This window comes from Perognathus longimembris, chromosome 16, assembly GCF_023159225.1.
Source record: "Perognathus longimembris pacificus isolate PPM17 chromosome 16, ASM2315922v1, whole genome shotgun sequence".
Taxonomy (NCBI): Eukaryota; Metazoa; Chordata; class Mammalia; order Rodentia; family Heteromyidae; genus Perognathus; species Perognathus longimembris.
This window is the reverse complement of record NC_063176.1, coordinates 52,060,793-52,075,642: the sequence shown is the minus strand read 5'-3', so window position 1 is coordinate 52,075,642 and position 14,850 is coordinate 52,060,793. Positions and strand designations below refer to the sequence as shown.

The following is a 14,850-nucleotide window of genomic DNA, read 5'->3' as shown; positions in this document are numbered from 1 at the left end:
CCTCAAACCATTTTTAAACCACAGCAACATTCAAATGGTGAAAACAGAGACTAATAACTGGTTCTTATACATAGGGTTGTTCTTTCTCATAATTAATGAATGATAGGGATCTTGATTTCAGGGGATTGTCTCCTTTCAGAAACTTCTATAATTTTAAATTGATATTATTTCCATGCTGATAAAGTCAAACAGCATGGAAGGAGGTAAAAGGAGCCTTGTGGAAAATGAGCTGATGAGCAAGTTGAGAGGATCTGAGAACATCTGTGCAGTCTTGCTAACTAGCATGATTTGGGCCCTGGTCCTTTGCCTCACTAGAACTGTTGAAAAGTCAGGATCGTTGTACTCTTGTCGAAACTCCTTGGGTCAGCATTAAGATGATCTATGAGTATGCCCTTTGTTAAAATTGTACATTTCTATGAAATATTGGTGTTGTAGACAAGTATTGATGAGTGGCTGCTTTGTATAGCAATATGTTCCTGAGTGTAGATTTATAACACAAGAATCAGCATAAGCCTCAGGCCATGAGGGATGTATTATCTATTCGGATATATGACAAGAATGTATGATATAGTGAGTGATTTAGACAGTGTAAATTTATACATCCATCAATTAACCATCCATCCATCTTTCATCTCTCCGTCCACTCCTGCACGCAACACTCAGCTAGTGGAACACAGAATCATGAGTAAAAATTAGGAAACAAGAATAATCCCTGTGGAGAACAGGGCATGAAGGAGTAAATTGATCTTTCTCCTTTAGAAATTGTAAACTAATTTGCAATACACACTGGAATGAAAGAGGTCAAGTGGACAATTTGTTTACTTTAAACTTTTTGCTCTAAGTAGAGATTTGCTATCCTTATAAATCCTCTCTCTCTCTCTCTCTCTCTCTCTCTCTCTCTCTTTGTTTGTGTCTGTGTAATGTGGGGTTTAAACTCAGCCTCATGCTCTCATTTACTCAGCTCTGTCTAATGCTGAAGTCCCCCTGTTTATGTTTTTCTTTTTTAAAACAATTGCTTTAAATCCACTCATCTTATATTTTGCATCTCATGTCTGAACAGACTTTCCTCATCAGAGTTTTTTACATGATATGGGAGCAGAAAAAGAAATAAAAGGCAGCATTTGTTATGCTCATAAATTGCTACTCTATCTCTTTCTCTCTCACTTTCTATGCTGAGAACAACTTGGGACCCAGGACTGGGTTCTATTCCTTTTCTTAACTATAGAATTTAGCAGCATCTCTATACATTAAAAAGAAAATCCCAGCTGGGTACTTGTGGCTCATGCCTGCAATCCTAGCTACTCAACAGGCTGAAATCTGAGGATTGCAGTTTGAAGCCAGCCCAGGCAGGAAAGTCTGTGGGACTCTTATCTCCAATAAACTACAAAAAAGCCAGAGTAGAACTGTGGCTCAAGTGGCAGAGCACTAGCCTTGAGCCAAAAAAGCTTAAGGAGAGCACCCTGAGTTCAAGCCCAACTACCAGCGCACACCTGCACACACACACACACACACACACACACACACACACACACCAAGTGAAATATTCTGCTACTCCTAAATTAAGAAGAGAACATTAGAGAGAGAGATGCAAAACAAAGAGATTAGATACCACGCAAAGAAAAAAAATAAGCTCCAAATTTAACATGCACAATTTGACATATTGCAGAAAAAGGACTATCCCAAATCTAAAAAACTAAAAATACCAAATAGAAGGTAAATCACAATAGAACATTCAGCTTAGCCAATCACAAGGACAACGAGTTTGCTGAAAACCAGCCCCAGCTGCATTTCTCTTCCCTACCTCCCTTCCTTCCTCTTTGTTCCTTCCTCCCCACTTTATTCTTTTCATCTTTAACTAATATTTTGGTACGTACTTAGTCATACTAAATTCTAGGAACACAAAGCCAAGTGCTGGTGGCTCACACTTCTAATCCCAGTTACTCAAGAAGCTGAGATCTGAGGACTCTGGTTTAAAGCGAGCCTGGCCAGGAAAGTCTGTGAGACTCTTTTCTCTAATAAATACCAAAAAGCCAGAATTAGAGCTGTGCTTCAAATGGTAGAGCACTAGTCCTGAGCACAAGAGCTCAGAGACAACAACTAGACCATGAGTTCAAGTCCCAGGACTGGCCAATACACACACACACACACACACACACACACACACACACACACACACACACACATCTAGGAATACAGAGATGGAAACATTTGCACCTGGCTTTATCCTTGTCCCTTTTGGGAAGATACAGAACTGGAGCTGAGCTTAAGAGTACAAGGCAGAGATGGTAACATAAGTAGTGCATATTTGGGAAAGGAGACATTGTAAGTAACAGTCCAGGAACATAGAAGCATTCTATGATGTGGTTGCTCACACAAACCATGTAGAATGCAAGATGGAACTTGAAAGCCACACCCTAGTGAGTTCATAACTCTGGAAAACCTCAAGGAAAGACAAAAGGCAAGGCAAGAACTAGCAGGCACAAGCAAGCAGACAGTGACATTCCACTACGGATGTGAATTTAGTTGTACACTTCCTTGTAAGATAGACATTTTTTAAAACTAATCTAGGTTAGCTGGGTGGTCAGAAAATACACAAGGGCTGCATGAAGACTGAAAGCGTCTAACACTAGCCAGGTGCCAGTGGCTCATGCCTGCCTGTAATCCTAGCTACTCAGAAGGCTGAGGTTGATAGGATTGTGATTTGAGGCTAGTTCAGACAGAGAAGTCTGAAGAGACTTCATCAACAAGGCCTCACTTGCTTAGCCCATTCCTGCGGGCGCCTGCAGTGAGGCAGAACATCGTGGGAGACCTCTTGCCTTGTGGTGGCTAAGAAAGACAGACAGACAGTCACCAAGAACAAGATAATGGCCTTCAAAGGTGTGCCCACAGTGACTCCTTTCTTCTTGCCAGGCTCCACTAATGGGGTAGGTAGGAGATGGACTATCCTCGTTGAAGCTCATCCATGAATTAACCTATTGATGACATTAGTGCCCTCATGATCCAGCCACTTGTCAAAAAAATGTCACCAGCGGAGGACCAACCCTTCACTGTGTCTAGAAGCATTTACAACTTCTATTTAACTCCATCTCTTGCAGATAAAACATTGACACCACACAACTTCATATTACAATTCCCAGCCCACCTCTGCAACAGAGAAGGAAAGATGGAGTGAATTGGTTTTGTTGCAGCACATTCTGACTATAGTCAGTATCTATAGCCAGGAGAGAAAATAAAAATATGCAGATTGTTCCCCTCCTCTCCCTTAGGAACCCAACCTCAGTCAGCTGAGGTGGTTGGTGAAGAATATCTTTAAGACTTTATGAAAGAAAATCAGAGATTCCTGACACTCTACACCGAACAATCCCACTAGAACTTTCCATTGCTCTTCTGGGCTTGACTTCTCTCCACCTTTCTTCCTGTTATTTTGCATAATGCTGAGTGTCCGCAAGGAACACCATTGAGAAAAAGTCTCTTGCTGCTGTCTGCCCAACAAATATGTTCTATCAATGGGAGTATATCTATGATCTAGTAATGATCATTCAGACTAGAATCTATAATCCTCGTGTCTAAAAATGGTCAACATTTCCAGGTGTGGTGGCTCAGGCCTGTAATCCTAGCTGCATAAGAGGTTGAGATCTCAGGATCGCAGTTTAAAGCCATCCCAGGCAGAGAAGTACTTGTGAGACTTTCATCTCCAACTAACCGCTCACCCATGGGAAGCAGAGCAGTGGCTAAAAGTGGTAGAGTGCTAGCCTTGAGCTCAGGGACAGCGCCCCGGGCCGAGTTCAAACCCCAACACTGACAAAAAAAAAAAAAAAGGTCAACATCTCCAGCTACAAAATCCAAGACCTCAGGAAACAGGATAATCTTCATTTAAAAAAAAAAAACATTAGAACCATGACTTGTAAAACTGAAATGATTTCTCCTCTAAAGCCCAATCTTTTGTGTTCAAAAAAGAGCTGGAGTCTGGGCTCTGCTAGCTCACACACCTGTGACCCTACTAGCTACTCCAGGGGCTGAGATCTGAGGACTGTGGTTCCAAACCAACCAAGGCAGAAAAGTCCTGAAACTCTTATCTCCAATTAATCACCAAAAGAAGCTGGAAGTGAAGTTGTGGCTCAAGTGGTAGCTTTTCTTTGAGCAAAAGAGCTAAGAGACAGAGCCCAGGTGCTTAGTTCAAACCCCAGTACCTGCAAAAAAACAAAGACCTGGACCCTATAGACTGGTAATCAAGCCTCTTGTCCATGACAGGACAGCAGAGGAGGTTCTTTGCATCTGGCTGCTTTTCCTTTGGGGACTAGCACATTGCTATCTGGCAAGTGTTTTAACTGTGTGCCTCCCGCTCTTTTCTCTGGCAGGCAGTGAAATACGTCCACAGTAGTCAGCATATGATTGGCTCTGGAGACCCTCCTGGAAATTTCCAGCTGGACATTGATATTTCGGGGCTAATCTTCACTCATCATCCTTGTTTTAGCCGAGAACATGTTTTGGCATCCAAGCTGGCACAATTATATGACCAGTACCTTGCAAGGCACCAGAGAAACAAAGCGAAATTTCTCACTGATAAGGTACCTGTAACTTCCACACTTGTTGGTGGTGCGGTTGATGCTTCTAGAAGCAAAAACTAATATTTCTGCTTCTCTTTTCCTATGTTAATTCTGTCAAGGGTGGGTGAGACATTGCACTACCTGAAAGCAAAAGGAAGAATATAAATCATTTGCTCTTAATATGCCCAAAGTCTTCCTTAAAGAGGCAGACTTCTGCTTAGCGTCCATTCTCATACCTGTAATTCTAGCTACTCAGGAGGCTGAGATCTGAAGATCACGTATGGAAGTCGTCCTGGACAGAAAAGTCTGTGAGACATACATACATAAATACACACACATATGTATATAGAGTTTATTTTGGTAAAATTACTGTACAACATATATCAATATTATGTATTAATATATATCAAACAAGGAAGTTTTGTGTACAGCAATGTGGCTGAGAACCAGCCATGAGAAGTGGGTACCGGATGTATGACTAGATGGACTTAGACCACTGGTGGCCTGGGAATCTCAGTGTCCTTAGGGATTGTGATTTTCTGTGTCATTGCCCGCACTGTTAGCACCTAAACCCAAGCCAGCTGCTTCAACTCCTGGTGGAAACAATGTCTGTATGTGGATCTCTTTCTGTGTGACGCCATCCCATTGAATTTTCATGGGTCGTTTGGAGGCAGACAATTTCCTTCTTATGCTCTGACTTTAAAAACCGTCATGCCCAATAAGCCATCACAATACTTCCTGTGAAGGCCACACTTTTATGAGTGTCAACATTTTACAAAAATACCATCAGGTATCCAGAACCCAGAAAGGCCTGCTGCCAGCTTCAGAAGCAAATATGTGGGGCTGGGAATATGGTCTGGTCTTAGAGTATGCCCTGGATTCCATTCCTCAGTACCACATGTATAGAAAAAGCCAGAGGTGGTGCTGTGGCTCAAGACGAAGAGTGCTAGCCTTGAGCAAAAAGAAGCCAGGGACAGTGCTCAGGCCCTGAGTCCAAGCCCCAGGACTGGCAAAAAAAAAAAAAAAAAGGAAATGTGTATCTGCAACATTCACAGAGAAGTAATATTTGTCGTGAGCATCTTAATTATCTAGACTACAGAAGGAGGATAGACAAATCCTGTTCCTTATTTTCCCAGATCTTTTGAAACAGATGGAGTAGTTCATTGTCTGGCAGAGATTATTTTAGTAAAGGTTTAGATAAGGGTGGATGCCTAATATCTATTTACATAAGGCACACACCATTTCCCCTGGGTCTGTCTAGCCATTGCTTATAGGAGATAGACTTTCTAACACAAATCTTGTACCCGTCTTTTGTCAAGCTCCAAGCACTGAGAAATGCTGTTCAGAATGGCCTCAATCCAGAAAAGTCCCTTGACACAACCCAAAAGACCATCAATGAATATAAATCTGAAATTCGGTGAGTAAAGTTGATCCCTATAATGACTTTTTTTTTTTCCTGTTAGATTGTAAGATTTTCTTTTTCTGAATGCCCTAAGTACATGTGAGATTATGCTAGATAAAAACAGATAGATACATCATACTAACACAAAGTTTGGAGTCTAAAATGAGGAAGGAACTAGTGCTGGTGGCTCATGGCTGTAATTTTAGCTACTTAGGAGGATCATGGTTTAAAGCTAGTCAGTCTGGAAAGGAAAGTCCATGAGTCATTTATCTCCAATAAAGTACCATAAGTAAATTAAATAAATAAATGAATGAATGCCAGAAGTAGAGCTGTAGATCAAGTGGTAGAATTTTAGCCTTCAGTAAAAGAAGCTCAGGACCAGCACCTAGGCCCTGAGTTCAAATCTCAAGACTGGAAAAAAGGGAAAAAAAAGAGAGAGAGAATATCCAGGTGTCACATCCTTCTCCCTGTATGATTCGATTACAAATCCTGAAGAACACCTCTGACAACACCCCTTTGTAGGGGACCCACGGGTGCAGTGTGGAGAGACAGAAAAGACATATGCCAGGTTCTACATCCTGAGAGGGAGCCAAGGGTGTGGCATGGAGGAAATCTTCAACTGTAACACTGACACTTTGTTTTTTTATATGTGAGTCTGTCTCCTGAGCTACGCTATAAACTCCCTGGCGACAGACACTTCTAAGTGCCCTGGAATGACACATGGCACCTGCCCAAAAGCTAAATAATTGTCTCATTCATTCATTAACTAGTTAGTTAATGGCATAGTAGAGTACATTTAGGGCCTGGAATTGGTAATTTGTTGTAAAGAGGGCTAAAAGTATGGTATCAAATAATTCTCAAACACCTTAGACAGTGGAAATGAAGAGACAAAAGTATTTTCAAAAGCTGCCTTTTTGGGTGATGTGAAAAGTGTTGGCTATCTCATTAGCGGTGAAATTCTCTAAGGCGTGTAATAACATTACATCAGCTTCTCTCTGCAGAGCTCGTGATTTGTGTTCACACAAAAAGACTTCAGTGTTTTGCAGATGACTAAGACAGCAGTATTCTCTGCAATGATTTCAATAGCTTAAGCCATGAGAACTGTGTTTACTGGGCTTCTTCTTTTCTTTTCTTTTCTAATTAATTATATTTATTTATTTTGTCTATGTGGTACCAAGGAGTTGAACCAGGGCCTCATACATGCTAGGCAAGCACTCTACCACTAAGCCAAATTCCCAGCCCAGTTATTTTCATAACTATAAAGGAGGCTGTTGATGTAAGAGTGCACGGTATAATAAAAAAGGGTGTGTGCACACATGCATGCACATGTACACACACACACACACACACACACACACACACACACACACGTACCAGGACTGGGGCTTAAACTTGGGCCTCATGCTCTTGCTTGCCTTGTTCACTCAAGACTAGTTTAATTTAGTTTAATTGAAGTCACACTCACCTAGAAAGAACAAAATCAAATAAATCTCAAAACAAGAATGGCCTCCTGTTATCTTTCATTGGCTTCTGCATCATAATTTACGATATATAATCATGGTATGTATTTAATGCCTAATTGAATATATAATCATTGTGGCATTCTGAATTGCTTTTCATTTACAAACCCACCTAAATGACCTCTTCATATACACTAACATGTTGCTCTGTCTTGCAGGCAAACAAGAAAAATGCGCAATGCTGAGCAAGAAAGAGATCGAACACTGCTTAAGACCATCATAAAAGTTTGGAAAGAGATAAAATCCCTTCGAGAATTCCAGAGGTTTACGAATACACCCTTGAAACTTGTTTTGAAAAAGTAAGCATTTTTTGTCAAAGTTTCCTTTAGTAGTCCATACTACACATGATGAAAAATGCATAAGACATCATTAGTTTTTACAGAATGACAAATTAACCAAGTGCTGATGGCTCAGCCCTGTAATCCTAGCTACTCAGGTGGTTGAGAGCCAAAGACCACAGTTCTAAACCAGCCTTGGCAGACAAAAGACTCTTACATCCAATAAACCAGACTGCCAGCCTTGAGAGAAAAAGCCAAGTGAGAGCCTGAAGTCTGGAGTACAAGTCCCAGCACACACACACACACACACACACACACACACACACACACACACACACACACACACACACACACAGTAGGCTCCTGGGCAGCCTCTATCTCTCAGGCAGCCTCTTTCTCCTAGAAGTAGCACTTTTGTGAAAATTGTTTCCTATTTTATTCTTTGCCATTGATGTCTAATGCCTGAGAATTCATTTGTTATTGCTTTTGGCTTTCACAGTAGTGGACTATGTGTACTCTACAGTAAATGCACACTTGTTTGTTTTCTGCAGTCGTATACCATGCCCATCTACTTGATAGCACAAAGCTGTAGTTGGCCGTTTGTTGTTCACCTTTGTTGTTCACTTAATGCTGATGGAGGGATGAGGGAAGTTGGTGGTTGCCCCTTTGTCGTGGGGATTTAGGGCCCTCACTGACTAAAACAAGCACCTCAGATTGTCTTTTGTGGTGCTGGGGATGGAACCCAGGGCCTTGTAGGAGCTCTGCTGCTGAGCTGCGCCTGAAACTTGGCCTGGGATTTTGAGTAGATAGTGGTAGAGGTCCTGGATTCAACTCTCAGCATGGAAGGAAAGTTGTTTTTAATTTGTGGCATGAGGGGTGGAGCTCAGTATCTCTATCACCTGAGTCACAGCCCTTTGTTTTTTTAGTTTGTTTTGCGGACAGGCTCTCGTGCTTTTGCCCGGACTGTCCTCTGACTGTGATCCTCTTACATCTGTCTCTCGGGTAGCTGAGATTACATGCATGCACCACCATGGCCAGCCCTTGTTTTCTTTCTTTCTCTCTCTCTCTTTCTTTCCTTCTTACTTACTTTCTCTCTCTCTCTCTTTCTCTGCATTTCTTTCTTTCTATAAAACTTCATTATATGAATATAGCACCAGCTTTCAGAGTTGATGGCCATCTGCGTTGATGCCATTTTTCTGACGTAGATGTCATTTCTGTAGATACTTTCAGTCTTGTTGTTTAGGAATGTGTGCCACAACTCCCACTAATGTACCCAGATGAGTGGCAATAGCTCTACCTGCCTTTACCAGTGTCCTTGCTCCCTACCACAAGGTCATTCCTTTCACCTGGTTGCCAATCTTCGGGCATTTTTTTAATATTTCCCTCACTGCTCATAAAGGTGGGTCTTTTAAAAATATATATTATTTTTCTAAAGGTAATGTGCAGAGAGGTTACAGTACAGAAATGAAGTAAAGGCTACATTTCTTTTTGGACAATGTCAGCCCTTCCCTCAGTCTCTCCCGGTTTTTCCCTCCCATTGCGGTTGGCCTTTTTTAAATACATGGATTGGCTATTTGGGTGTGTCCTTTTGTGAGGCGCTTGTTCGAGACTAATATCAATTTTTGATCTGGCTTGTGTCTTCTTTTTAAATCTTTTTAAATCTTGCATGAGTTCTGAAGATGAATGGATCTCATATGCTGGCTATGAGTGTTGATGGCCTGTGTTACAGGTAGCTCGCTCTGTGTCTCTGACTCCCTATTTCTCTGTGTGTGTCTCTCCATCTCCCTGCTCTCTTTAATAGAAAAATCTTAATTTTAAACAGATAAAATATATTAGTCCTTTATGATTGGTACTATTTATATGCTGCTTAAGAGACCCATCCCCTGAGTCATGTCGATATTTTACTATATAATCTCCTACAGTCCTTATATTTTTTTTTCTTTCACATTTCATGATTAATCCATTTGGAATTGATCTTGTGTGCATAAGGTGCTAGGTTCTACTCCAAAGCACACTCTGCCCCCCCCCCAAGAAAAGTAACCAATACAGCATTTTCTAGAAGCAAAACTGGCACCTAGAAAGCCTAGTATAAGTAGCCATTCGGATTATTACATTCTTATGTAATGTCCAGGCATAACCAACATACTCTAAATTGACTTTCAGGGAAAAGGTCGACAAGAAAGCAGATGAGGAAGTGTACGAAGCAGAAATTCAAGCTGAAATAAGGGAGTTGTTGGAGGAACACACAGAAGCCTATGAACAGCAGATGGAAGAGTACAGAACTTCCCACCAGCAATGGAAAGCGTGGAAGAAAGCCCAAGTGTGTAAAATCATTGCCCAACCTAGAACAAGGCAGGCGGGGAAGAGAATAGGAAAACAGCCCAGGAGATAGGAGAAGAGCAGCTGACCTGGCAGGCGGGGGTCCCCTTCTTGTTCCTCACTGTCTCCCTTCCTCCCTCTCCCTGACTAGTGCACTTGTTCAAAGGCCACTCTGCTACCTCACAGCAGAGCCGGCTAATATTCATGTCGTCAAGTGTAGCACGAAGTGATGAGTTGTGTCTTAGTACCTTGAAGTGCTGCGCACCTATGTGAAATTCTCAGGCTCCTATTTGACATCAGGTGGTCTCTTATCCAACAGAGGGCCAAGAAGAAGAAAAAAAAGCAAGCCACAGAAGAGGATCTGGATGAAGAGATTGAGGAGCCCCCTGCCGGGGAAGACCCCGTGAAGCCCATCCCTCCAGAGCCCATGGACCCAGCCGCCATCGAGCAGCAGGTGAGGGAGCGAGCAGCCCACAGCAGGAGGCGGCCAGGGGAGCCCGTGCTGGTCCCAGAGCTGAGCCTGGCAGGAAGCGTGACGCCCAATGACCAGTGTCCCAGGTGAGCAAGGTCTGCACCCCTACAGGTGCATACGCAAACCCACTGGGTAAGACGCCATTTCTCTTGTACTATGTAGTGTGAGCAGAAGAGTCTTCAAGAGACTTGATCAAACCTGATAGTAAGTCCATCCAACAACTACACTTGCTATCAAATAGACTATGAACATTTTTTAGGATAGAACTTATTAACAAAGTCTAAATCATTAGTGTCACCTACGGTTTGAATTTATTCCATTTAACATGACATGCATGGTGGCTCACACTTGTCATCCTAGCTGCTCAGAAGGCTGAGATCTGAGGATCGCCGTTCAAAGTCAGCCCGGGCAGGAAAGTCTGTGAGACTCTTATCTCCAGTTAATCACCAGAAAACCGGAAGTGGAGCTGTGGCTCAAAGTGGTAGAGTGCTAGGCTTGAGCACAAGAGCTCAGAGGCAGTGTCTAGGCCCTGAGATCAAGCCCCCAGAGAGAGAGAGAGAGAGAGAGAGAGAGAGGAGAGAGAGAGAGAGAGAGAGAAAGAGACAGAGAGACAGAGAAAGAATGAGTTTTGTTTGGGATTCAAACGTAAGGCTTGTTTGAGAAAATTGGGACCACAGTCCAATGTTTCTTCCAGCACTCCTCATACCCTTTCTGTTGCCTGCCAGTGACTTCTCTGTATCTTCATGTTACATCTTTAAAAAAAAAAAAAAAAAAAAAAAACTGGTCCTGAGGCTTGAACTCGGGGCCTTGGCAATATCTGTAAGCCTCTTTGCACTCAAAATTAGCTCTCCACCACTTGAACTACAGTGCAACTTCCAGCATTTTCTGAGTAAAGTTTATTGGAGATAAAAGTCTCACAAACTGTTCTGCCCAGGCTGGCTTTGAACCATGATCCTTAGATCTCAGCCTCCTAGTAGCTAGGATTACAGGTATGAGCTACCAGCACCCAACTTATCATACTAAATTCTATTAAACCTGTAGGGGCTGTGATAACCTATAGAGCTACCTCCAGTGTCACTCATAATGTTCAGTGTCCACCTGTCAACGCGCCAGTGATGTTTATGAAATGAATGCTCATGAAAGATGTAAATGGTCGCACCTGCAGGGTGGAGGTCTTGCGAAGGGATGATGTAAAGAGGCGCTCGGTGTATTTAAAAGTCCTCTTCAACAACAAGGAGGTATCCAGGACAGTGAGCCGGCAGCTAGGGGCGGACTTCCGAGTTCACTTTGGACAGATTTTCAACCTGCAAATATTCAACTGGCCAGAGAGTTTAACACTTCAGGTAGGCATTTTAATTATAGCCACTATCCCAAGAATTTTGTAGTCTCCAAAGTTTTGAGATGGTTGTAAATCATCCATTGGCTATAGAGTCATCGCAATAAATTTTCAAGAGGAAAAGGTCGCCAGGGGCGACATATAATCCTATATACTCAGGACACTGAGATCTGAGGATTGCAGTTCAAAGCCAGCCTGAGCAGGAAAGTCTGTGAGACTCTTATCTCTGTTTAAGCAGAAGAAAGCCAAAACTGGAGCAACCCACTCTACACTCACTTCCCTACTGCAAGCCTGCCAAGCCAGGCAAGAAACAGAGGGTCAGCAACTTGGCTACAAATCAGGGGATAAGTTGGTTGTCCGTGGACTGCAGGAATGCAACCCGCCTTTCTCCTCTGAAATGAGTTCCCTAGGCTAGGGCAGTGACCAGCACACACACACAAAGCATGTGGACTGGTGAGCCGAGGGCACACACATTCCGTCCTGTTCTTACGGGCTGGCTCTCTCTGCTGGGTTTCAGGTCTACGAAACCGTTGGTTACAGCAGCACCAGCTTGCTAGCCGAAGTGTTTCTGCCTATTCCTGAGACGTCTGTCGTGACAGGAAGGGCTCCCCTGGAGGAAGTGGAGTTCAGCAGTAACCAGCATGTCACCCTGGACCATGAAGGGGTTGGAAGTGGTATGTACAGCTAACTAGCCTCCGTGGCTGGAGACTGGATTGTGGATTTTCCTTTACTCCCCAGACAATCAAATAATTCAAATGAAAACAATGATAATACATGATTTTTTTTTTCTAAGTCTTTTGATTTGTGCCAGTCCTGGGACTTGAACTCGGGGCCTGGGCACTGTCTCTTTATACTCAAGGTTAGTGCACTACCTACAGCATCACTTCCAGCTTTTTGGTTGTTAATTGGTGATAAAAGTCTCATGAATTTTCTTGCTGGGGCTGGCTTTGAACCTCAATCCTCAGATTTCAGTCTCCTAAGTACCTAGGATTACAAGCAGGGGCCACCAGCACCTAGCTCACTAAATCATTTTTTAAATAAACTGTTATTTGCCCTCTGATTTATTAATTTCATATTTAGTTCAAGATAAAAATATAAAAAATATAAAAATAACAGTGTTTAAAGCGTAAAAGTTTATTAACTTTAATAGTACAAAGAAATTATTACTATCTCATCTCCTACAATTCTAAGAAGATATATGATTGACCTCATGCTCTCTAACATGTTTCTTTACTTTAAACAAAAATGCATGGTATCATTTGTTTTCACTGCTACCTTCTATTTAATTTCTTTAAACGGGTCTTCGAAGTCATGAATTCATTCATTATCTGTGTCTGATCATTGGAATTCATGTTTTGTCCTTCCATCTATTATATTTTTCAACTGTAGAAATTCTATTTAGTTCTCTCTCTGGTCAGTTCTGATTTCTTTTTTCCTTTCTTCAGATGATCAGTGATTTCTTTTTCATTTCTCTATCTCATTTTATTTGTACATATTAAAATATTTTTACTCTTCTGCCTTATCATTCCGATATCTGTTCATGGGTCTGAGCTCATTGCCTCTTCCTCAGATGGTCACACAGCTGCACACAGCTGCACAGGGGCAGAGCCGTCCCCAACCATTTCCGTGCCATCCGTCTGTGCTCTGTATTCTTACCAGACCTGGGCTCCTCCTGTCTAACCAAATGCCCTGTGGATGCCTCCCTAGGAGTACCCTTCTCCTTCGAAGCTGATGGCAGCAACCAACTGACGCTAATGACCTCGGGGAAAGTGTCCCACAGTGTGGCATGGGCCATCGGAGAAAATGGGATACCATTAATCCCTCCACTGTCACAGCTCAACATCGGATGTCGGAGGTAAGAACTCATTGATGTCAGGGTTAGCATGAAAGGTATTCGTCACCGCCACACACAGTGCTTTGTAAATTTGTTTTGTTTTTTTCATTGTTATTACAACGTTGATCTACATGGGGGTTACAGTGATCTAAGTCTGGTAACGAGGACATTTCTCTTTGGACAATGTCACCCCTTCCCTGGCTCTCTCCATTTTTCCCTCCTGTCCCCACACATACGTTGTATAGTTCATTTTCAACAGGGAAAGCATTTTAATCATCACAAAAGAGTTTGAGTGGGGCTGGGAATATGGCCTAGTAGTAGGGTGATTGCCTCGTCTATGTGAAGCCCTGGGTTCCATTCCTCAACACCACATATATAGAAAAGGCCAGAAGTGGCGCTGTGGCCTAAGTGGCAGAGTGCTAGCCTTGAGCAAAAAAAAAGCCAAGGACAGTGCTCAGGCCCTGAGTCCAAGCCCCCCCTCAAAAGTGTCTGAGGCCTTCTTTTCTCCATTTTATACATGGGAGGGACACAGCACTCTTGATTGTGTGTAGTGTATTTATCATCGCTAATGACTGGTGTAGAACCGTTGGTTTCATGCAAGTCCTGCTGTGGCTTCCTTTCATGACTGCTAGAACCCTGAGTCCATCTTCAGGCCAACAGTGAGCAAGGAGGCACCTTTCGTTCATTTGCACTTCAGCGCTGGAGAGCACACCTAGGGGTTAATGCTTTCAGCCTCGCAAGAGGAGGTAAAACAGTGCGTCAGGTGGCGCCCGGCGTGGGGACGCTCCAGCTGGACCCTGTGGGATACCTGGGCACCTGTGCCTTCCTCTGTGCTGCCTAAGTGACTCGGGATGTGAAGTGTCCAGGCATGCTGGACCCCACGGACCGACCGGCCCTCTTCCCTGGCCAGGACTTGGGACCAGGCACTTACTGCATTGGGAGACTTAAAGGGTTCCATTGGCATCCCTTCCTGTCATATTTCCCTATTGCTTACAGTGTCTTTCACTGCAATCAAATAAAGTGGCCCCTAATATAATATTCCCTCTGGTGGAGGATAATGGGTTCTGTATTCAATTTTGTCTCGAGGGTTTTGTGGTCTTTATGTAAATAAACTTCTCTGTGGTAAAGTCAGGCTCGTGGAG

The 14,850-nt window shown here is 42.9% G+C and overlaps 1 protein-coding gene across 2 annotated transcripts in view; it reads left to right on the top strand.

Annotated features, from left to right (window-relative positions):
• Nucleotides 1-14,850, top strand: part of Cc2d2a (coiled-coil and C2 domain containing 2A) — a 66,368-nt gene that overhangs the window by 20,231 nt on the left and 31,287 nt on the right. For both annotated transcript variants that reach the window (XM_048364204.1, XM_048364203.1), the window contains 8 exons: nt 4,359-4,568; nt 5,867-5,964; nt 7,628-7,768; nt 9,911-10,067; nt 10,386-10,624; nt 11,704-11,881; nt 12,392-12,548; nt 13,582-13,729. In XM_048364204.1, coding sequence (XP_048220161.1) covers nt 4,359-4,568; nt 5,867-5,964; nt 7,628-7,768; nt 9,911-10,067; nt 10,386-10,624; nt 11,704-11,881; nt 12,392-12,548; nt 13,582-13,729 — 1,328 coding nt within the window. The remainder of the gene's footprint in view (nt 1-4,358; nt 4,569-5,866; nt 5,965-7,627; nt 7,769-9,910; nt 10,068-10,385; nt 10,625-11,703; nt 11,882-12,391; nt 12,549-13,581; nt 13,730-14,850) is intronic.